Raw genomic sequence first — 25637 nt, forward strand, 5'->3', positions numbered from 1 at the left:
GCAGCTACGATTAAACACAGAACATGTCAGTGCTAATCAGGATTGCCAGATTTAAGAACAGTAAATACGGGACAGACTTCTACAAGTGAAAGGTTGGGGGGAGATATTTTTGCGGTGGAGGGCAATTACTGGTTATGATGTATTTGTAAGAGGTGATAAGCAATCATGTTTCAATCGCTTTCGAAAAATTCCTCTCAGGTTGAGTACATTTTTGGAGGAACTTGAACTCAAAGAATAAAGCAAGCAATAGAACGAAGTATAGTATACAGATCGACGTTGATAGGAACAGGTGTTAATTAGTTTTAGTCACATTTTTTGTGTTAATTTATTTTTTTACCCTAAAAAAGCTGTCTCGTATTGCAAAATATTGTTATTAGCGAGAATATGGGACCTAAGCCATCCCGTATGGAAGTTCCGGGACGTCTGGCAACCCTGGTGCTAATATCGAGACATGGCTTCTGGGAAAAGAACAAAAAATCAATGCTTGCTTGCACGAACAGAAAATTTATCTAAAAATGAGCAAAAAATACACCTATAAAAATTAATTCAAATTCAAGAAATAAAATACCCGTTTGTGAAACTTCTTTATACAAACTTCCCCACAAAGGGTTGGCATCTCTCTACGGGCTGGACAGAAATAACATGTTTCTCGGCGTTTTTTTTTGTTTTTTTTGCTTGCGTACATACACGACATGGCTTTGTTGGACATTATTATTTTTTTTTTTTGGTTGGAGATTTCATTTTTTTCTGCTTTGTGATGATAACTGTGCACTAGAATGAGAGTTTTTAATAATATAGTGTGATTTAATCAAATTATCATTTTAAGCCATATTTCTGAAAATTACCGTTCCAGTCAACTTGTTAATATAAAGTTTCAAAAATGTATTGTTTAAATAATGTTTCAAAAAAATCAATCGCTTACAAAGGTAACAAGCTGAAACATTTTTTTTTCTTCAAAGTCTTCAGCATTTCAAAAAAAAAAAAGACTTCTTACCATTAGATTCTACGTGGTATTTTAGAGTTTAGGGTAAGAAACAATTAAACAGGCATCACAATTTTTGCTTAACTTTAAAAATTTAGATTTTTCCAATAGTGGAGCACGTAAAAATCTAACGGTATGCTCTTTACGTTATGTAAAAAACGTACAAACACAGCAAAACACAAAAATCTTGGTTTTACTTGCCTATTTCAAAATTGTAGCATCTGTCTTCCATATTTCTTTTTTATGAGGGAAGCATAGAGCGCACATAAATCAGGACAATGTTTGAGAAAATTAAATTAAAAAGTATTGTACTTTGAATAGTCACAACCGAAATAAAAGTCGTACTGAGATCGTCTGGTATGTACCTCTAAATATTTGTAATTTGGGATGGTTTCATTCTGACTTATTTTTCTCTGCTACACTGAAATCATTTTTTAGAAAGACTATTTTCCTGCAACTCTGGAAATAAACCTAGCAATTATCTTCTTCGCGAGAAATGAGTTTAAAATCTTCATCGTAAGCATGATATTAGCTCAAAAATATTATTTTAATGTGAAATGATACTGAATGTTTCCAAGCACTGGTGTTCTTAAGACACATTCTGAAAAAGAGCCCGGAATTTTATTCTACGATCTCTGTTTTGGTTGATGGAAATCCTACGTTTTATCGTTATACAATGTTACCTTACATTTCTTAAAATGTAATTAAGGTAACATAATAATAGTCAATAACTTAGGCGTTTTCATATATTTAAGATCATCAACTTGTTAATTCATATCAAGGTCCCAACAATCTTTATCTTTACTAATAATACAGCTGAAAGTCTGTCTGTCAGGATCTCTGTAACGCGCATAACGCCTAGACCGTTAGGCCGATTTTCATGAAATTTGGCACAAAGTTAGATTGTAGCAAGGGGGTGTGCACCTCGAAGCGATTTTTCGAAAATTCGATGTGGTTCGTTTTCTACTCCAATTTTAAGAACAAAACTATCATAAGATGAAAGAGTAAATTACGAAATTATCATAACGTGGAACCGTAACATGGGCACAAGCCAATTGACGAGAAAATTCACCATACATTATTTGTAAATATACAGGCGAACCAAAAGACCTTTTAATTTTCTATTACGGGCAAAGCCGTGTGGGTACCACTAGTTAACTTCATAAAATAAGAGAAAATTAAAATTAGAATTGCTAACCTATTTCTAGTTAAATAGAAGCTCAAAAATAACAGAACAAAACGAAACAACATCAATTTGGGAGGAATAGGGTGTGTCCTATTTCTTCATATTTGATGTTGTACGTTGTAGCATTCCTCTATCTGCAGAATAGTTTTGAAAAAAAACTTAAAGCATGCTAAATAAAGGCTTGATTTGACGGTTAATTTACAAGAGCTCTATCTTTAAGTTTATTATACACTAGTGGTACCCGCACGGCTTTGCCCGTAATAGAAAAATTAAAAGGTCTTTTGGTTCGCCTGTACATTTACAAATAATGTATGATGAATTTTCTTCGCCAATTGTCTTGTACCCATACCCATGTTACGGTTCCACGTTATAATAATTTCGTATCTCGCCAATTGGCTTGTGCCCATGTTACGGTTCCACGTTATGATAATTTCGTAATTTACTCGTCCATCTTATGATAATTTCTTCTTAAAATTGGAATAGAAAAAGAACCGCATCGAATTTTCGAAAAATCGCTTCGAGGTGCACACCCCCATGCTACAAACTAACTTTCTGCCGAATTTCATGAAAATCGGTCGAACAGTCTATGCGCAATGCGCGTCACAGAGGTCCTGACAGACAGAGATCCGGACAGAGAGACTTTCAGCTTTATTATTAGTAAAGATTTATGATACTTCTATTTCACAAATGATGTAACTGAAAAAAACTTATATAATTTTGTACTTAATAAAGGCCCACAAATACGTTTCTCTGTTTTCACTGCTAACTATACTGCAGTTAGCGTAATGTGTTTTAATGTGTGCATGTTCGTTGTGGCATTGCGCCTAGAGAAAATATTGTTGTAGAAAACTTTTCACGTGTAATATGTACAAAAATTTATTTTTAAAATCATTTCTTCAAAGTAAATGTTTAACTAATTTTTGAAATTATTCCTTTAATAAAAAAATGTGCTGACGTAAGAAATTTAAACCGTTTTATCTTAAAATACCAAATACACTAGAAATTAATCTTTTTAAAAAATAAAGAAAACTATAAACGTTTCGGAAAAGGATTTTAGTTTTTATTGAAAAAGAAAGTATTTATGGAAATTAAATTTAAAAAAATATATGCTAATTTAACATTGACGAGGGTAATGGATTGACTGAGTTTAAATTTTGATTCAACTTCAAATTTTGGATATTTAATCCCCTTGATGTTTGACAGGAGAAAACACAGATTTGAAAAAGATGCTAAGAATTATTGAACTGTTATTATTTTTCTTACTCACACGGCCGTTGTGGGACGTTAAATGTCATTACAAGAAAAATTCAGCGTAAATTCCGGAAAGATAGAAAACACAATTCGTAGAGCTTGACAACTTTGCAACTTAAAATGATTTTACTTTCAGAGAACTTAAAATTTTACGAACTTAGAGAACTTTGGAATTTCAATTGATTCCAATCCCGTCCCTTTCTTCTATATTATTACGAGTCTGTTGACATTCGTTTATCTTTTGTTTGTTTAGTTGATTTTTCAAATTGTTAGAGGATATTTAACTAAATTCATGTTTTGAAAATTCAGCAAAAACAGCATTTTTTGAACCGAGTTACTTAAAAAAAATAAAGAAACAAAAGCAAAAATAGCTTTCTTTTTATAGTAAGAAACTACGCATAAGTTATTAGTTAGTATAACGCAATACTGTGTATGAATTACATGATTTTGCTTGCATAAATAAATCACTCATTACGAGGTAAAACAGCTTATCTCCCATCGTCATTTCGAACATAGTTTCAGTTCCTTTAGAGCGTGACAGAACTTCTAATATCTTCGAAAATGGAACGAATTTTCTTGAATCGTCAAATTACTGCATTGCCAGAAGAGTTTTTGGGTTCGAAAATGGTTCTTGCGTCTGGTATGTCATCTGCATTCGAAACTCTTAGGGATACTTTTTGTTTTCACTTTTTTTGCTTCATGCAAATATGCGATCGTTCGTTTCCAACTAATTAGCATTCTTCTCATTTTCAAGTTGCGAAAAAAGAAGAGAAAAAAAAAAGCATGCATTGTCAATGTTTTCAAAACAAAGGTTTTGGTCAAAATCAAAAGTGGTATAATTATGTCAATTATATTTTCAGCGGGAATGTAAACAAGAAGGAAATACAAATAAGTTTACTTGCATCTTATTCCTTAATTACGCTTGGTTTTCGTTCCAAGAACTGTTTTGACGCTACTTGATATTTTCCTTCACAGTGTCTTTAAAGTTTTGAAAAACCTTGTTGTTGTTTTCTTGGTTTTTGTTGTTTTTATTTACCCATTTTTGTTCCTTCAATTAACTGTAAAGCAACAAGAATTAGATTTGTTCCCTGCTTACGTTTCGACTTAAAATCTTTAGCAATGAATATGAAGTGATTGTTTTGTGTTTGCGCGCGCGCACGCGCGTGTGTGTGTGTGTGTGTGTGTGTGTGTGTGTGTGTGTGTTTGTGTGCTTGAACACAAACAGTCAAGAAACGTTTGGTACTTGGGCCATTTCACAATATTTCGGACAACATAACATGACACTTATTTTACCATACATAACTATTTAATTTACGGTTTGATTTGCAAATTATTTTGAGTTTGTATGTTGGTAGGACAAACTTAAAATAAAATAATGTGCTAATCAAACAGTAAATTAAAATGTTATGGCAAAAAAATGATGTTTTGGACATACCGTAAAATGACTCACTTGCTTTCGCCTGGTTGAGTCTGATATTGGCTATATTACCATTCGCACACTAGATGGTACTGTTTTCGATTCAGAAAGGAACACAAATGTTCAATTAATCCGAGTCTGCTGCCCAATCCGATGAAGATTAAGATGAAGATTCATTTATGACTTTATGTTTATAAAGTCCCCTTAGATTCAATGTCCACTTTGTATTCATTAGCGCGGTGTAGTAACCTGAGGAATCCTGGATTTACCACGGCCTACAAGACCGAAAAATAATTTATATTTATTATATTATATTCATTTTTAAAATGATGTAAATGTATAAGTAATGGACCACTTAAGGAAACTGAGTCAGTTACGGTAAAAAAATGATCAAGAATTATAAGATTATTTACCTATTATTGTTCTAACCTTCATTCATCATTATTAATTCACAAAATTCTCAAAAGTATACCTTAATTTAAATATACATAAACGAATTTTAAATCTTTTCTGCCACAGTAATGGGAATACCAAATTTCAAACGTATCAGGAGTAAGCACTTTTGGGCGATTCTCGAAAAAAATGTCCCGTGCGTAACACTAAGTTTTTTAATTTTTTCCAGCTAACCAAAAACTTCAAAAAATAATGCTGTTGGGGAATAATACATGCTTTAATATACTATCAAAGCATAACAGTTAATCCAATGTCTAATTAATAGATACTTGAATAAAATAAAAAACTTAGCGTTACGCACGGGACATTTTTTCGAGAATTGCCCTTTTAAATTCCTTAAATGCATTTATGTTTATTGAAAACAAGCAGCTTTTTCCAATGCAAGGGAATGTGAGGCAAAGTGAAACAGTTAAGAAACAATACATGAAGAAAGAACATTGTATTATCTACTAATAATAAAGCTGAAAGTCTCTCTGTCTGGATCTATATCTAGATTTCTGTGAAGCGCATAGCGTCTAGATCGTTCTGCCGATTTTCATGAAATTTGGCACAGAATTAGTTTGTAGCATGGGGGTGCGCACCTTGAAGTAATTTTTCGAAAAATTGACTTTGTTATTTTTTTATTCCAATTTTAAGAACATTTTCTTGAGAAAAATTATCAAAAGATGGACGAGTAAATTACCAAGTTATCATAACGTGGAACCGTAACATGGGCAAGTCAATGGGGAGAAATTCATCATACATTATTTGTAAATATGCAGACGAATCAAAAGATTTTTTAATTATCTACTACACGTTGAAACACGTCAACTTTAGTTTGTTCAGTTTTTTCAAATTTTCAATCATTATTTGAATTTTTGTAATTAAAATTTTAAATAAAAGAATATATTGTGACCTATAATATACCAGTTATCTCATACTAGCGACCCGTCCCGACCCTGTTCGGGTTAATAATAATAATAATAAAAAAACTATATTAAATAATTATGACGCAGGTACTTTTTAGTTTAAAATTTAATAATAAGCAACATTTTTTTTTATTTCGTTTTTATGAAATTTGAAACGAATTCATTTACCTCATTTCCTGATCAAGAGAGACCAAAATTACAACCTTTAGAAGCACGGATTTATGTCGTCTATCCTCACTACTTAAATTCAAAAACTAATTTGCTCGAAGCGAATCTCAGTTTTAAACTACAGGCAAAGCCGTGCGGGTGCACTAATTTATAACCACAAAAACCTACCCCTGTACCTATTTAATAATAAGCAACATTGTTTTTATTTCGTTTTTATGAAATTTGAAACGAATTCATTTACCTCATTTCCTGATCAAGAGAGACCAAAATTACAACCTTTAGAAGCACGGATTTATGTCGTCTATCCGCACTACTTAAATTCAAAAACTAACTTGCTCGAAGCGAATCTCAGTTTTAAGCTACAGGCAAAGCCGTACGGGTGCACTAATTTATAATAAAACTTTCATGAAACAGCATTTTATATAGTTGGCAGTAAATTTGAACCTACCAAAAAAGGGGGGGGGGAATTCTTCATCTTCTTCTTCTTTTTTTTTTTTTTTTTTTTTTTTTTTTTTTTACGGGGCAAAGTGAAAAAGGAAAAATTTTTCTGATGAAATATTTTCTTTTTGATTATAAAAAACATTTTTGAGCAAATGAGCGAGTAAATAGAAAGTTGAATGTATAAATGAAAAGACAATGGAACAATAAACGAATAATAAATTTAATTAATGTATGAAGAAAAATAAATGAGTGACTAAAAGACTGAATGAATAAAAGAATAAGTGAATGAATGAATAGATAAGTGAATTGTTAAACGAAGGAATAAAAAATGAATTAATTAATAAATGAATACGTAAGTGATTTAGTAAATGATTGAGTGAGTAAGCAAAATAAACCATTTTACTTTGCCCCAACCACTTTGCTCAGCATTTACTTGACTAATTGTACAAAATATTCAAAACACAAATAAACTTAATGTTAACTAAACAAACACTGCACCAAATATTAGAAAATCTCAATAAATTTTTTAAATGTTATTAACAAGTACTTTATCATTTTATAATAGCAAAAATGATTTTATACTTAAGACAAAATATTACATATGTGTATCAATTTTTGAAAATTGCCTGTAGTATCATATGCTTTAATATTCGATGATATTTTTTTTCCTGAATGAAATAGACTACATGTGCTGCTACATAGTTAAAATATTACCAGATAGGTGTCGCTAAAAGCTGAGTAAATATTTCACCATTTCACTTTACCCTGCTATTTCACTTTGCCCCACATTCTCCTTACTTAAATAATTAAGAAGTACAATAATCAACAAAGTTACTGCACACTTTTCCAAGTGAATCATTGGTCTTGCCACATGTGTACTAGTATTGAGCAGAGTCTGACTAATGCATGGTCCTTCGGATTCGTGAACTTAGTCACCATACTTTTGGGGGCACCAAAACAGGGTTGACTTGAATCTTTTTGTCTGTTTTTGGAACTGCTAGTTTGAAAATGTGTGGATTTTCTTATGGGGGCACCGAATTTCACGAGGACTTGGACACCACTTTGGCTTGATTGGGCCCTGGTAATGATCAACAATGGACTATTTAGTTCATTATTGGTACTGATTACGAGATAATACATTCAAGTCAAAGCATGCGGAAACTTTAATAAAAACATAAACAAAACACCAAAACATAAAACTAATTGACCAATATTCCCATTAATAGAAAAATTTAAAAATACATGAAACTGAACCATCATACAAATGCTATTACTTGTTTATTTTATGTTTTACGAGCTTAAGGACTATTAAATGTTCAATAAAATATTTAAAAAATGCATTCATATTGAAAAAACGTAATATTAAAAAAAAAAAAAAAATCTTGACGTAAGCCGAACCCTTTAATAAGTCGGTTAGCACTGGCAAGAAATAGCTATTGAAACACTTGTCTATACATCAAATAACAACGGGTAACTCTTTTCTTTCATACATTTGAAGGAAAGTGTTTCAACCAATCTGCTCCTATTTTATTTATTTCCATTAGTGTCCATTAGTTTGTTTTTCAGCAATCAAAGTCTGTGGCCCATTGCAAGTACATTTACCTTAATTTCAGTTAAAAATTAAGGTTTAAACATTACAAACAAAATTAACATTTCAGTTAAAAATTAAGGTTTAAACATTAAAAAGCTCAAGGATCGAGTTTTCCAAAATCATTCATTGTAGAACAATTACCAGTTAAGAGATATAATAGGCGAAAATAATATCCAAGTGTTGCAGCATTGCTGTAAAATAACTGATAGGGACTTGAGTGTTGGATATAAAATGATGCCTAAGCATGCTGATATTTATAGCAAGCTGATATTTAACGCTTATTTCTAACAAGTAAACCTACCCAAGTAACACACGACGGCTGGAATTAAATTTTGCACATCAATAAAACAAAATATTGAACACTTATTTTTTTTATATCGGCAATAAACACTTTTAACGGGGCAAAATTTATCCCTGAATATTAACTATTTGGGATACTAGTAAGTACAATATATTCTTTTATTTTCACTTTTTATTGCAAAAAATCAAGTAAAGGATTTTTCCGAACACACTATTAATAGGAGTAAACCATCCTTCGTAGTCCTACTCCGTTGCGGGGCTATAGTTGCTTATGAGCTATTCCTTGTCAGATCAATTTCCCTCTTAACCTCACCATTTCCGATACCAATAAAATTTGGCGTGAAGGGCACATATGACAAGACAATCCTACCAATTTTTAGATTACTATTTTGGAAATTGTTCAATATAGAGGCCTGTAAAAAAAACGAAAAATGTGCGAAAAAGATGTAAGTGTGTGTGTTCTTAGAAATAACTGTAACTTTATCTAAATTTTAGTAGAAAGAAAATTTAAAAATCATTGTAAAGCTAAAACATATAGCTTTCTATTGATATAGTACATGACTTTCTTACCAATCAAAGTTTCAAAGTCATTCACCATGACGGGTAAGATTGTGAAGCATGGTTCATTCCTATTAATAACATTTTGAGAAATATCCTGAAACACGTCAACTTTAGTTTGTTCAGTTTTTTCAAATTTTCAATCATTATTTGAATTTTTGTAATTAAAATTTTAAATAAAAGAATATATTGTGACCTATAATATACCAGTTATCTCATACTAGCGGCCCGTCCCGACCCTGTTCGGATTAATAATAATAATAATAAAAAAACTATATTAAATAATTATGACGCAGGTACTTTTTAGTTTAAAATTTAATAATAAGCAACATTTTTTTTATTTCGTTTTTATGAAATTTGAAACGAATTCATTTACCTCATTTCCTGATCAAGAGAGACCAAAATTACAACCTTTAGAAGCACGGATTTATGTCGTCTATCCGCACTACTTAAATTCAAAAACTAATTTGCTCGAAGCGAATCTCAGTTTTAAACTACAGGCAAAGCCGTGCGGGTGCACTAATTTATAACCCCAAAAACCTACCCCTGTACCTATTTAATAATAAGCAACATTTTTTTTAATTTCGTTTTTATGAAATTTGAAACGAATTCATTTACCTCATTTCCTGATCAAGAGAGACAAAATTACAACCTTTAGAAGCACGGATTTATGTCGTCTATCCGCACTACTTAAATTCAAAAACTAATTTGCTCGAAGCGAATCTCAGTTTTAATTCGTTTGGATAAATTATGAGGCATTAGCATTCTGTGACTTTAACTGGTTTGCAATGTTCTATGCTAAGAGTACGCTATATATCTTATCCTCTACATCCTGAATATCATGTAAGGGTTTTGGCGGAATCTCATGATAGTATCGTGATATTTGCTTCTTTCACGTGTTCCCAACCCTCAGCATTCAGTTCGAACAAAACAGTTAACCATTTTGTCACCACGGATGCAGAGCAATCAGGGTTTGTTTTCACGTATGTAAGAACAAAAGAGTACGAAACAAAAACTGGTAGTGAAGACAAACTATTGGTTAAAAAAAATAGTATGAATACATATATGCATAAATTATAGCCTCTGTCACTCAGTAAGAATGCACCTTCATGTAGTGAAAGAATTTTTCAAATAGTTGCAGTGCTTTCGAAGATTACCTCGAACATATAGACACACACCAAAAAAAAAAAAAAAAAAAAAATCCGCTCTCTCTCTCCCTTTATAATATCAGTATAGATTTAAGGGTAAGTTTTACTCCATTAAAAGTGCTTATTACCGATAAAAAAAATTACGTGTTCAACATTTTAAAATGCTTTAACGATATGCAGAGTTTTATTCCAATTGGCGTGTGACACAGGGGTAGGTTAACTTCCAAGGGATAGCTGAAAAGAGCATTTTTTGTAAAAATTCTACCATTTCTCATAATGGAGTTGCCAAATTTTAAATTATTTAAAACTGTTAGAATTGGATCTAAGGTGTTATAACCCCCTTTTTTTTTACTTCAGTGTGATATCAGAATGGACAATTAATTAAATTCAGTGAAATATAAACAGCAGTCTTAGTGTTGCATGTCATGCAATTACAAGTCAGACTCAGTAAAGAATAACTACTTTCACTTTTTCTTTTTTTGGAAAACTTGTGCAAATAACCAATTCTATAAAGTGATTTATCTTAAGCCACTGGGCGTTGTCTTAAAGATAACTCATTGTTTTTCATCTTTCTATTTATCGTTATTCTTTGGGAAAAAATGCTAAAAATGAAATACTTCAAAACAACAAAAGAAAAATACATCGAAGGAAAAGTCATATCGGTAACTATTGTTGCGAGAAGAAAGAGGAAAAGATGTCGATTATCTTGAACAATATCTAGACGTGCCTCAAATCAAAAAGATGAATATAGTAAACATCTGAATGACCATCATTGTTGAACCTTATTAAAAGGAACACGCTTAAAGTGAACGAGCTTTCTTGAAGTATTGTTTTGTTTCCTTGGAATATTGTTGACTAATGAAGCAACTTCTCTTTGTGGAGCCATGGGGTTCTGTGGTACATGCAAGGGGGTTAAAAATGACAAAAAAAAAAAAAAAAAAAATCAAAAGGGAATACAAATCTTTTCCCAAGTTGAATAGTGTTCATTATTTATAATCCAGAAAAAGCAATGAATATGAAATGTAAATGCAGATATCATACATAAGTTTGGACTCGGTTAATTTGTGCAAAAAGAATGCAAGTAGGGGGGGGGGGGAGTGGGTATACTGCCGTGTGCAGGTAAAGGGCAGTAACTGCATTTTGTCCTGTATTGTACGTTAGCTTTATTGTACAAGCTTGCTTATTTGGTTTCCGCTGAAAAAAACGTTCGAAAAAACGAGTAATTCCAGCATTTCTCTATTGTTAGTATTGAATCCGACACACATTTCTTCAACTATCTCGAAAATTCATTTTTGCAGATACTACCGTTTACCTGCACACAGCAGTATAGTGAGACAGAGAGAATAGTGAGACAACAGTAATTTATTTTCTGTTTGGATTATTTCCAGCCTGGTAAAACTTTTGAAAAGTCAAGTCGGCATACTGTGACTAATATAAGAGTGTTTTCAAGTACGTCGAACCTCCATAGATCGAAGTAGCAAATTGCCGGAAAAAAATTCGATATATAGAAATTTCGATATATGGAAACGATCTTATTTTATCATAAAAGTATCCTAAAACATTAAAATAAAAGCTAAGTTTCGTGTATGAAACCCAGTTTATAATTTATAGGAGAATCGGATTAAATGGAAGTTAATGATTAAAAAATTAACAGAAATTATATTTTTACGCCAACCATATATCTTCATATTCTTCGGCAATTCAACTTGATCGCAACATTATGGGATTTTCGTTTTAACAATGTGATCGAGAGAAAAGTTAACAATCAATCTACTTAAATTGAATGATTTTTACTGAAACTAAGAAGACAAGAAATGATAATCAATAAACAAAAGGGATAATTTGAAACTGATTTTACAGTGTTACTGGTTACAGCGAAATAAACTTGAGGGAATTAAAGAACTTCAGAACGGAACAACGACTTAACTACACACCCTTCAACCCCAAATTTCCTTATGAGTACCGTAGCAACCTTTAGTGTGAACGTAATTTTCTCCTCTAACCTTTATTTTTCATGAGACAAACAGTCTAAAGTGGAAAAAAAATCTACGAATGTCTCGAAAAAAAATTCGATATATAGAAACAATTTTTCTACATAATGAACATAGAAATTTGCTGGGATTTCGATACATATAAAATTTCGATATGTGGAAGTTCGATATATGGAAGTTGACTGTATTATCTTTGAAAATAACTGTGTCGTCATAGCTTGATACCATCAAACTAAAATATCTGCATTCATTGTTTGTTGCACCGTTTCTAATCTGTTAGAAAAACTTTACAGACCGGCGTTATTAATCTTACATTAGCCTATCAACTGACGTTCATTTTAGCAGTAGAATCATGTTGTTAATTCTCTTTGAGAATGGCAGCTATAGAGATTATATTTTGCAATGAGAGAACAGAGATACAGGAACAGTGAGACACCATTAATTCACTGCTTACTACTTTCATGGCACTTTTATATTAAAAGTGGAGAATCGAATTAAATTTGATTACAACTAGCCTGTTGAGGAAAATAAAAATAAAATAATTTTGAAAGTCTTGAAGCAACAAAATAAGGATGCTTGAATGGAAATATGACCTTTATAGCGAAGTAATATCCCATAAATATTTCTATTCGTTCTTATTCTACTTAAATTATGTAATTTTTATTGTTTCATTGCAATATGCTAAAAATCATAATATTTATCCTCATTTTAAAAATTCCTAATAATGATTCTAAAACTTATTCTGTCAGCAGTTTCCAGGAAACATTTTTTGAAATCATTAATATAAATGTAACAGAGAGTACATTCAAAAATTCAAATTCGCTTTCAGAAGAACGAATAAGACACACCTTGTTTGTTAAATGAAGAATTAAAAGTGGACATTCAAAAATTCAAAGTAACTGTTAGAAAAAAGAAAATGACTCAACTTGTTTGTTGACTGTAGAATTTAGAGCAGATATTCAAAAATTCAAATAAGTTAAGAAAAAAAGAAGCCTCACCTTGTTTGTTAACTGTAGAATTCAAAGTGGACATTCAAAAAAATTGAAACTAACTCCTAGAAAAAAGAAGAAGACTCACCTTATTTTCTGAATGAAGAATTCAAAAAGTGGACATCAGATCAAATAATTCTAAACATCTGTAATATAGTGAACTATATGCCCTATAAAAAATATTGAAAAAAAAAAACAACTTTTCCAGGAGGATTTTTTCCCAATTTGTTTATTTATTTTTATATAGAAGATAAAATTTAAATGTTATTTTATTGCGGCACTATTTTAAATCACATTTTAAGTCAAATTAATTTGAAAATGGGACACCTAATATTTTCTTTCTTATTCCAAAATAAAGTATTTTTAAGCCCTTGATAAACTACTTATGAACAAACCATTGAAACTTGATCATACTCAATTAAATGTAAAATCAACTAAAAAAATGATTTTATTGATGCTAGTTATTCAAATTGACTTTTAAAAAATGTGAAAGTATCGGATATAATTCGTGCTATTTCCGTGAGAATGGTCTACGAACGGAAAGACCTGAGAAAGAAATTGACACTTTTTTATTAATTTATCTCTAAAAACTTCTTAGATTTGTTTTTCTGGAAATTAATTGAAATCTTTTTTTTAAAAAAAGCTTTAATTAAGTTCTAAATATTAAAAGCATTTTTACATTGCTCATAGCAGACATTAATTATATTTTATATTTTTGGTAGAAAACATTCACTCAAACTAATTAAATGGTAGAAAACTGTTTATACTTTTAGCAAGAAACTTAATTAAACCATTTGATTTATTTCCAAGAAAAATCTGATTTAATTTTGCATTAATAAAAGTAACTATAAACTTCTTCAAAAAGTACAAATACAAACTGTTTATTTAAAAGTTAAATTTTGAAGAGAAAATTTGAAAATTAACTTTTGCGCTTTTCTTAATTTAAAACCAAGTTCAAATGAGTTTTTTGTGCAAAATTAGATTGTTGTTTCGAAATGCTATTAAAAAAATAATTTTTTTAACCACAAAAGAGCCAAATAAAATTGAAAGAAAACTTAATCAAATCTAAAATTTGTAAGTGTACTCTTTTTTTTTAATAAATGAAAAGTTAAATTTCAAGTATAAACACATTTTGCATTAAAAAAATGAATAAGAAATTAAAGGATCTCAAAAAATTTATCTAACATAACATTTTGTACTTTGTGAATTCTAAACATTTCAGTCATAAAATATCATTAAATCGATAAACATTAATAACATTTTTAGTTCACATTTTAAAGACAATTTGGTGAAATCCTTTCTTTAGTTCCGTACTATCATTAGTACACTAAACATTTTTGGAGAGAAAAAGCAATTATGTTCACTAGAATGATCGAAAAAAGTGACCTTTTGATTTCGTTGATTGCTTTCATTCTCAATATTTCCCAGCAAGACATTTCTTCTTGATTGATTTCTGGTATGGGTCTAATGTTATTCTTTCACTTGAACAAATTTACTATCTTTGCTAAATAGTTTGCTTTGCTTTTCACTGCATTAGATGGGGTATTTTATTACTATAAAACTTGGCTATGCTATTTTCTTTGCAACTCTTATTGGTCGCATTCAAGTGTACGGTGGGCACACTGCTTATTTATTCCAAGAAAAAATAAGTGATGTGTCCACTAAATGGTATGTGGTGTGTAAAGTATCTAGTGGTAAATACTTAAGTGCACATTGGGCACAGAGCACACTAATTATTTATAAGAAAATAAAGAGGTCACGTGCCCACCAAGTGGTATGCTGTGTGTAGTGAGAAATAATCAAGTGAGCCGTTTACTCACAACTACTTATTGCAAGAATAAATAAGTAGTGAGTCGCTAAGTGATATGTGGTGGGGTGTACACTGAGAATATACCGTTTATTCCAAGAAGAAGTAAGTAATGTGTCCACTAAAGGATATATGTAGCGTGAAATACTCAAGTGCAGAGCGGCAGCACTACTTTTTTGTTCCAAAAGTAAATAAGTAGTGTGATCGCTAAATGGAATGTGCTGTGCAGTGTATGTAGTGTGAAAGACTCAAGTCTGCAGAGGGTATATTGCTTAATTATTCCAGTTTGGAAAGTTGTTAATGAAAGAAAACCAGACTATTTAGCAATGAATTCTGCTTCCTCTTTTCCTTTCGGTTCTCTATGGCTTTTCAAGTCCGAAAATAAGCAACGAACACAATCAACCCGAAATAAAAGAAGCTAATTATCTCTCTAACAGCCATGTTGATATTCTTGCTTCCGAATGTCTCGTTATTTATATTTTGAATGGCAACATTAATGAGCAGCCGATCACTTCCCATTCTTCCGCCGAGATGTGAGCCAATATGGCGTTTAGAACGCGATCACGTGCGGGGCATCCCGCGGCCTTTCTTTTCTTTAAGGACATCCCGTGGGCAAATTCACATATCACTTTCACCACCAAGACGGAAAAAAAATTCTGAAATATCTTCTCTCGCTCTAGATTGAAGAGGGTGAAATGGGGAAAAGGATTTTCCCCCGGAATATAACTAGGCTATCGTCTGGTCCAATGAGCGGAAACGAATGCACGGGTTGCGTCACCTGTTCGAAGATGCCGTTCGTTCAATGTAGGGCGGGTGTACCCTCTTTGTTCCTGGTTTCGGGCCCCTCCTGTTTTCATAGATAATATTCCGAGTTTTGCTGCGAACTGGTTTTGATTTTATTATTTCGTTATTTCGTCATCTTCAGCAGTATTTAAAGGAAGTACGACCGCAACTGTCACATCAGAATTTGACTTTGCTTCCAGTGGTTCTTACTGACAGAGGATTTGCAGGATTCGTCCCACGGTAGGTCCTGCTTCTTATTTCACCTAGCAGAAATTAGCCGCAATTCAGTTCACATCACTCGATTAGTTGCTGTCATGGTTTTCATAATTGGATAAAATTTACGTTTAAAAAATGGATTAGTTTTGTTAATTTAATTTATTATCAAATAATGGTTTTTTAAAAGTTATAATAGTTATAAAATGTGGAGTAAAACAAAAGGCAACTTCTTTTTTTCATATTTAATGAGGCAGTTTACAATAGTTAATTTTATCTATATTAATCTATTTTGAGGATATTTATTTGCACTTGAAAATTTTTTAACCAAATTCTTACTTCTTAACTTTTGAGCAAAAAGTTGAAAGAAGATTTTTTTCATTGTGTTATGTTACAATAGTGCTTCAAATATTTTTTGATATCACAATCATCAAGTTGATTTTTCTCCCTTCTCACCTTTAAAAGCATGTTTCAACGTAAATATTCCATTTTAACTTTTCTCAGCGTCAAGAATTTTTTTTTCATGCACTTTCTCTCTCTCTCTCTTTTTTCTCTCTCTCTCTCTCAAAAAAAAAAAAAAAAAAAAGAAAAGAAAAGAAAATCGAGTTTGAATGTTTTCTTAATTGTTGTAAGATAGCCTAATGCAAAGCTGAGATATTTATGAAACATTTTTACTTTTTGAGTTCATCAATTAGTGATGACTGTAAAGGAGGATTAAGATACTATAGAGGAAATTTAACTTTCGCTACATTGAAATGGTTTCATTTAGTTTCTTTCAATTTAAAATTATTTAACTGTTAACTGCACGTTCCAATTCATGTAGCAGACATTGACACTTTATCTAATATGTCAAGTGGAATATTATTACTTTTTGCACATAAAAATATGATGGACGTGCTACGTTTCCATTCATGGACTTTTAAGAGTACAGAAAGGAATAGTATCTTGATGGTAAATGAAGTCACGCGGAAAAGTGATCGTATCTCATCCAACTCATCCAATGTCGAGTATTCAAGGTCATAAAATGGATGCCTCAGTTGCCAAATCGATTAACTAAACTTTTTAAAAAAATCCTCATTTCTGCTTTCATAGTTCTTAATCAATGCTTAGAGAATGTGAACTTATATTAAACTTTTGGTTCAGTACATTCTGATCCTCCGATGGCAGAAAAAGTAACACGAGGGCCCATTCACTACTGTTAGATAACACTATCTTCTTCATCACTTTTCTCGACTTTTTGTTTTATGGAGTTAATCGATTTGGCAAGTGAAATATCCAAATGTAAAGCTCAAATTGAACATTCAAAAAAAAAAAAAAAAAAAAAAAAAGTTTTATAAGTTGTTTTTAATCATGTCGAAAAAATAATATTAAAAAATCACAGCTTTTTTGAGTAAAAATCAATGTTGAAGTTTTTTCTCTCAATCGTATATAAAACTAGATTAACCGTTTACGTGAGGAAGATTAATATAATTGACACCTCATGAAAAAAAAAAAAGATTTATACAGCGGTAATTAAAATTATCACTAGCCTTATTGTAAGTTTGTAAATTGTTTTAATATTTAATTTTATACATCGGTCTGTACAGTTTTACTATTTAAATGTTCTCTGAATAGAATCAGGACATTTGCAACGTTCAGTAAGTTACCGCCCTATAGCCAGGGCTAAGGCAGAGATACATGAAATACACCGCCAGCTCAGTCAATTCCAGCCGAGGACTGCAGTTTCGTGCTTATTAGCACTCATCGGCCCGGCATAGGACTAACTGAGCTGGAGGTGGAAAACCTCTTAATTAAGGAAGCCAAGTGTGCCAAACAAACTGGTAGCTAACATAAAATTAGCTGTTGAGTGCTAATAAGCACGAAAGCAGTCCTCGGCTAGAATTGACTGAGCTGGCGGTGTATTTCAGGTATTTGCAATGTTGTTCAGCTTTTTGCTCTTTTTTTCTGTTAACAAGTTATATTATAAATATTAATAATTTCATCCGCTAAATATTTTGCTGAGTTCATTTGATAAAAATTATTGATTTTGTTTTCAATGTTGAATGAAAAAAAACATTATGTTTGAATTTGTCAAACGTCATATTAGATAGCACATAGGTTTGTAAAAATATTTAGTATGAATTTAAATGATTTTCATCAAATACTAGTTTTGAAATTAAAAAAAAATAAGCATTTAACTGAAAATTTTGGTTGATAAAAATACATTTTCCTGCATCCGAAGGCTCAGTTTAGATTTTAAGCTATTTAGACTTAGAAAAAAGTTTAAATAAATCAGATTCAATTGAAAGAAACAAAATTCCAAAAGTATTTTTACGTAAAACTTGTAATTTTGAATATATTTTTTAAAAAATCAAATGGAAGAACGATTTTTTTGGAGGGGGGGCGAAGGGGGGCTAACAACATATCTTTTTAGATTGCTTTCGATTGCTTTAAAGTCAACGGTATTTTTATACTTTACACTTTGCAAACTAAATTTGTCAGACTGGTAGAAATAACTATTCTACGTTTTCTAAAAGTTTTTAAATTAAATTCAGCAAAACATTAAATTGAGCAGTTTTAAAAACTATGCACTTTTAAATCACAATTTTTATATGAATATCGTATTAACTTTTTATGTTATAAAATTAGGTATTAAAGAGCTTATTTAACTCTGTAATATGAAGAATCAATGTGATTTAGTATGAAAATCACATACGGAATAAGTAAATATATGATAAATAAAAAAAGCCCATAGCATTTTCATATGCATCTTAGAAACAGCAGTTGAAGAAACTATTTCATTTAAAAAAGAAAACTAAAGTGATTTATTTTTTAAATTATTAATTACTTTCTGCTAATTATTATTATTACTAATTTGAGTTTTAAAAAAAAATTTGTATAATCAAAGTTGCAAGACAATGACGTCATGCATTAGCTTGTTTGACTTTAAAGAATCCAGTTGCAGCCTACAATCCTTAATCTTCACGTTAAAATATTGTTCTTAGTTTAACTTAGTTTTAATGCAATGTAAATATACGAGTAAATAATATTCTGCCAATTATCAAAACGCGTAAAAAAATCTTGCCAATACTTCCTATGTACTTTTCATTTTCATATCTTTCCCTGGAAAAATTGAAAAATCTTGTTATGTGCTCAAAAGCCAATTCATAGAATCTCCAAAAGAAACAGAAAATTTATCCTTCTTTGGCAGCAGTCGCAAAACTTGTTCTCTTTACAGAAAAATTTCTTGCAAATTAGATGGTCCAATTATATGAACTAGACTCGAAATGATGTAATTGGAGCATAAGTTTTACGGCAACAAAAATAGCACTGCCCAATTAGGATCCTTCAAGTCTATATTTTATGTGGTACTTAACCCAGCAATTTACATCAAATATAAAATCCCATTAGAGCGGAGCACTTGAAATCGGTGGAAATCTCAAAATAATTTTTATTTACAATAAACGAAAGAAAAGTTAAAATATCTTTTTTAAGAATGCAAACCAAAACTCTTCCAAATATGCTTCACTTTTAAACTAATTGTCTGAAAGTGCAGTAACCTCAAAAGAAGAGTTTGAATGCATAAGGGACGTCATTTTCTTTTAAAGACAGACAGGTAAAGCAATCAATCATTCCTAAACATATTGACTGGCCTGTCAATTGGCAATCAAGTAAAGAAAAACCATTTAAGAAGAAACAACTTTTGGGAAATTAAATTATGATAAAGAATGGGGTTGGGCGTATTCTTTCATTGTTTTTCATTAAAATTTTGTATTTATTCAAAAATTAGTTTATTTATTTATGTAGTCATGAGAAACATGCGGTAAGTAGTAAAAGTTTTAAAATATGCGTCATTTTGAATTGCGTAGCAAAGTGATGAAGTCGTAAAAGTAATTCACTATATTTAACAATCGTTTAAATTTAATAATCTGATTAAAATCTATTTTACATTTAAATAAAACACGTTCGTCTGAAATATTGAATTATCTAGAAATTATTATTTCTAAAACGATTTTGATTAGATGAACGACGCAGCATTATTTAATGCACCTTCAACGGGTAATTAAAGGTCTGAACCATACTAATAATGATCCAAAATAAAAATAAGGAAACTAATTTTCAAAAAAATAAATAAATAAATAAATAAATAAAGCCTCAAAATTTAATAAAACTGCATTAGATTGTAAATGAAAAATTGAGATTTGAATCCGAAAATAAATAACCAAATAAGTGAGAATTGAAATAACAATTTTTGGCATGACAAATAAAATAAGATATAGTAACGTTTAATTGCACAAAATTGCAGATTACTGCAAGAGTACTGTAATTTCAGATTACTGCAAATAAATAGTAAAATAATTTCACAGTAAAAAGTTTTTTTCAACAATACTTAAGCGTTTCAAAACTATTCCAAAACAATCAAAAATTTTATATTTGAAACTGTTGACCATATTTTCTCTGTAATTTAATTTATATTATATATACTTTGGATTTGATCCCCTTTGCTATAATTTATCTTCTACATTTTCATGCATTTTATGTTTTGAATAATCTTTTAATACATAACATTTGTATTCCCAATGTTCATTTCGTATGCATTAAGTTTTACGCTGATACAAAATTTAATGATCCGAAACTCAATGAGTATAAGAGTGATTATTTGCTTAATAAAGGCACGGCTGTTTTAATTAACTACTATAATATAACATAATGATATAATACAAGCGAGTTAAATCTATAATACTAATAACTTTGGAACTGGTTCGTGTTACTGTAATGCGAAAACCAAAAAATGTCAAGCGAGTGATGTCACAAAATAATATTGTTGCAAATGGCATGCATTAACAGTTTTGTCCTTAAAATATATGTTATAAAAACAAGTTTAAAGAAGCACACATTTGGATTGATTGCATTGACAGGTCGCAGAAAATCCCGAATTATACTTTATTGAAGTGGGTTTGGTAATTAACTAGCTTACTACCCAGCGTTGCACGGGCATTTTTAAATAACACATTTTTCTGAAGCAAAGAAAATAATAAATTTACTACATTGGTGTAAAAAAAAAATTCTCCACAGCAACAATTTTTTAATTACATGATATTTAATGTATTCAATTAAATGACAGATGCATTTTTTATGTACGATAATGATTGCATTATAGTTAAATATTCTTATTGGTATTGAACATGAGTTTTTTGATAGTATGAGCTGATATGAGATGGGAGTTTTTAATTTTCTTTTGTAAGAAATCCAACTATTCTTATTACCATATACATATTCGCTGGTGCACGTTTTTAGGGGTTTGACGTGGCATAAAATTCAAAACGATGAGTAAATTCCTTCTCATAGAAAAAAACAATTTTACGACTCTAAATTTAAATTTAGAATGATTTACGTTTTTTTTAATTTTTAGTACTCTGTGCTTTTCTGGGTGCTAAAAGTACTTCTGTACCAAATTTGACGAAAATCCGACGTAAAACGTGGATTTGTTGAAGAAACACGCATACAAAAACTTACAAATACACACATAACATTTTTTTACATTTGCAGATTAACAGGTTAAGTTCTCTTTAATTATAGAGCAAAACGATTTCGAAGACGAGACTATGATTTATTTTATTTTCCAGCTTTAAAGCAAGATGAGGAACTACATCGTCCTAGCCCTGTGCCTTGCAGCCGCCATGGTCCTGGTGCAACAAGCCGAAGCCGGATCTGGCTTGAGATTGAAGAAACTCGTGAAATACGGGCTCATAGCGAACGCCTTGACCGGAAAGAAAATCCTATTTCCACTTCCTCTTCCTCTGCCTATTCCAGTCTTCCAAGAGAACATCCATCACACACCTTATCCGTGAGTAGAGTTCTAATTACATTCCAAGTGAATTAAAATTCACGGATCATATCTTCCTCGTGACGTAGCTCGGTTTTCTCTTTATAAATGGAAGGGGTTTCCGAGCACGCTGCTAATGTTGCTAGTTCGTGATGATCGTTCTTATCATGTTCCCATCGTTCTTTGAAGATTCGAACATTTATTGAAGATGATTAGCGATTAGTGTTAATCTCTTACGTAATTATAATGAATCATTAGAAAATCTGATTAATTTGATCATCTCAGTTAATTGAATACATACAGACGCGTTCGTATAAGTATAAAAATGTGTACTTGAATCTCAAAGAGCAAAAGTAACAATGTTAACCATATTTGATCATTTCTACACGGTGTTTCCTATTAAATTTTGTATAACAAAGTTTTTTCTATCTGACTTTATTTGTAATATGTAGTTGCGACATTCTTCGGAAAACGGTAATTTCATCCCGCCCGTGACACGGCAAATATTTTATTGAAAATAATAATTTAAAAGGGTAATGATAAAAATTTTATTGCATAACAAATTGCAAATGAATGCGTGATTCCTTAAGTGAAAGATTTCTTCATTACTTTTTTAAGTAATTACTTTTTAATGAAATGTATGAACCGTCACGTGCGGGACCAAGTGACTATTTTTTCGAGAAATGACCTAACACATAATTTATTTAAATGGTTTAAACTATTGCTTCTCAACAAATGAGATACTTTTCCTTTACATTGGAACCTTTGCTCTCAAAATCTACAATTTATTTCAACATTAATACAGGGTAAAAATATTAACTAATTCATAAGTAAGTTACAAGAGGCTGAGTTTGGATGTCCCGCACGTGACGCATGCAAATAAATTAAATTTTAACTAACAAAATTGCTTAATAAAAAATATAACTGCGTCAGGAGTATCTTTGTATCAAATGTAAAGATTAAAAAATGTGCTTACCCCTGTTTCATTAAAATATTGAGAGATATGACAAAATGTTAATGAAATTTAAGCGTCTTTTTGTCTCGCATGTGACGGTGGAATGGCCCATTTCTGTTTTTACATTTTTACATCAATGATTCTTTTATTTTTCTTCAGTTTTGCTCACGCTGCTCATGTTGATCTGCCGTGGAAATAAGAGAGCAGTAATGTTTAAAATACCAAACACAAGTGGAGCTAATAAAATGTCAGTACGATGATTGGGCTTGCTTTTAAATGCATATTTTCTCATCCTTGTTGTCGTTGAAATGAAATCAATTTTCGTAGCTTGTACTCTCCAACACGTAGCGATGAGGTATTGCTAAGTCTAAATTTTTGACCCCGATTTTACCTGAATTTTTTTCAGCATGTGTTTTAAAAATGATATTCTGATACATCTGCGTGTCTCCCTTAAAATTATTCTATGCCTCCCCGAGAAGGCGTGCTCCACAGAAAAACCACTGCTTTATCCTTAATAATCCTCGACATTTTGGGCTTGGGGAAAAAAAAAAGACTTAATGTAACATTTCATAATTTCCGATTGTTTTTCTCCATTTTCAATCAATGTTAAATTTTCATTAAAATAAAAAGTGTGACAATGCGCTTGATAGAATTTTTGAGGTGTATTTTCGATTTTCAAAATGTGAAATACTTTTGAGGAGTTGTTAAACATATCTCTGGACACGCGTATGTATTTCCAATGTGAAGAACAGCTCTGCAATAATATAAATTAAGATCTGCGTAAGATCTGTGATCCTATTATTAATGTTGGAGTTTCTAAATAAAGTTTCCATATTAGAAAATTTTTTCCACAACTAAATGATTATCGTAATTAGATGAAAACTGCAAGTAAGAACTAATGCTGCTTGGAAAATTTAAATATGTATAAATGAATCACGATCTGTTGCGTTTATACAGAGTTATGTATCAGTTGATAGGATGTAATATTCAAGATGGTTGATAATAAAATTATTTAAACTTAATTTTATGAAAAGTTATTTTAATCCCCCTCATACCCACGGCTTAATAAAGTTTCGTACAAATTTCGTATAAATATGTAATGAACTTGAAAACCTTGAATTTAACTCTGATATTTTCAGGAGGCTTTATTTTAGTCTTTCTCTGTTATTATTATGGATAAATAAATGTTTTGAAAGTTCATTGAATTGAGAAGCATTTAACCAAAACTTATATTTTAGGGTTTTATTCTAATTCTTTCTATTGTGTTATGGCTCCATTATTAACTCGAAAATGTAATGAATTACGAAGTAGTTACAAGCAATTGGTATTTAAATGTTCTTTTTTCTATCTTTTTGTATTTTCTTATTATAGTTGAATTATTATTTTAAAATCACACAAAAATAAGGGAAGATTCGGCGTATATTTATCAAGACTTTTGTTTTTGTTTTTTCTCTGTTGTTATGGCTGAATTATTTCCTATAATCGAACTGTGAAGTGATTCTACGAGTAGGACAATTTACCGCTTTCTTTCTTACTGTTTAGTATTTTTATGGTTAGATTATTATTTTAAAACTGGAAATTGATTCAACTTACAGGACATTGCAGGGATGGGGGTCGTTTTCTTTATTATTACTATAGGCAAATTAATATTTTAAACATAAACTGAACGAGGAAGTGATTCAACATGCATAATATTTCAGGTATTTTTTATTCTTTTTCTATCATTGTTGTTATGGTTAAATATTATAATGAAAGTACAGTGAATTGAAACGTGATTTAAAGTGGAAGCCTTTCAAAGAAGAATTACGACTAGAAAAACAAATAAAATATTTAACAAAAAGCTAGATGAATCACTGTGTTTTAACTAATCTTAATCTGAAACGTATTTTTAAAACAGCACTAATATATAAAATTCGCAGAAACGTTTCATAGATATTTTACAAGATTTCTTTGAATAAGAAAAATGTTGAGAACGAAATATAATTAATATTTAGAGGCATAAATAAGGCACATAAATTCAAGATTAATTTTGCACATAGACAAGCCGTCCTAAAGACGGTACCAGTGATTAAAAATTACAGCAAATTTAACATCACTAAAATTTTGAAATTTTTAAAATAAAATGAGATTTTTTCGTATTTTTATACGGTTGATTCTTTAAATATTCGTGTATTTATTTTTCAGAGTCCACCACCATACCCATGCTGATATTGGATATGGTTACCAACATGGCGGACACGGAGGATACGGCGGTGGCGGATACGGAGGTGAATGGTGAAAACCATATTAGTAAATAGAACATTGTACAAAATCAACATTTTTAGCCATTTTTTTCCTTTCTCCTCAAGTATCATTGGGGGTTTCATTGTATATAAACTACGTATCTTATGTTTGTAAATGTTTTAGATCAACTTTTGTAAATATCGAACAAATTTAGTGATTTAAATTTGTTATTATATCCTGTTGCACGCCAGAAGATGTCAATAGAGAGGAATATTTTAGATTATTTTGTTCATGCGTTATAAAGTCAAACTGTTTTGGTTTGCTTAGCAACGAAACATACTTACTATTTAGATTGGCATTGTGCCAGCGAATCTTATGGTGCTAAAAAACGATGATTTTACATCTACATAAATATGAACTGAATGCAAAATAATTAATATTGTTTTTATTTTCTTTAAAATGATAAG

General features: G+C 30.7%; 1 protein-coding gene across 1 annotated transcript; it reads left to right on the forward strand.

The window, feature by feature from the left end:
* The first annotated feature begins 16016 nt into the window (after positions 1-16016).
* On the forward strand, positions 16017-25348 carry LOC129230746 (uncharacterized). The gene is made up of 3 exons (XM_054865175.1): positions 16017-16213; positions 21793-22013; positions 25132-25348. The coding sequence occupies exons 2-3, from the start codon at positions 21805-21807 to the stop codon at positions 25223-25225; spliced, it is 303 nt and encodes a 100-aa protein (XP_054721150.1). The 5' UTR covers positions 16017-16213; positions 21793-21804; the 3' UTR covers positions 25226-25348.
* The last annotated feature ends 289 nt before the right edge of the window (positions 25349-25637 follow it).

This window comes from Uloborus diversus, chromosome 9 (genome assembly GCF_026930045.1).
Source record: "Uloborus diversus isolate 005 chromosome 9, Udiv.v.3.1, whole genome shotgun sequence".
NCBI lineage: Eukaryota > Metazoa > Arthropoda > Arachnida > Araneae > Uloboridae > Uloborus > Uloborus diversus.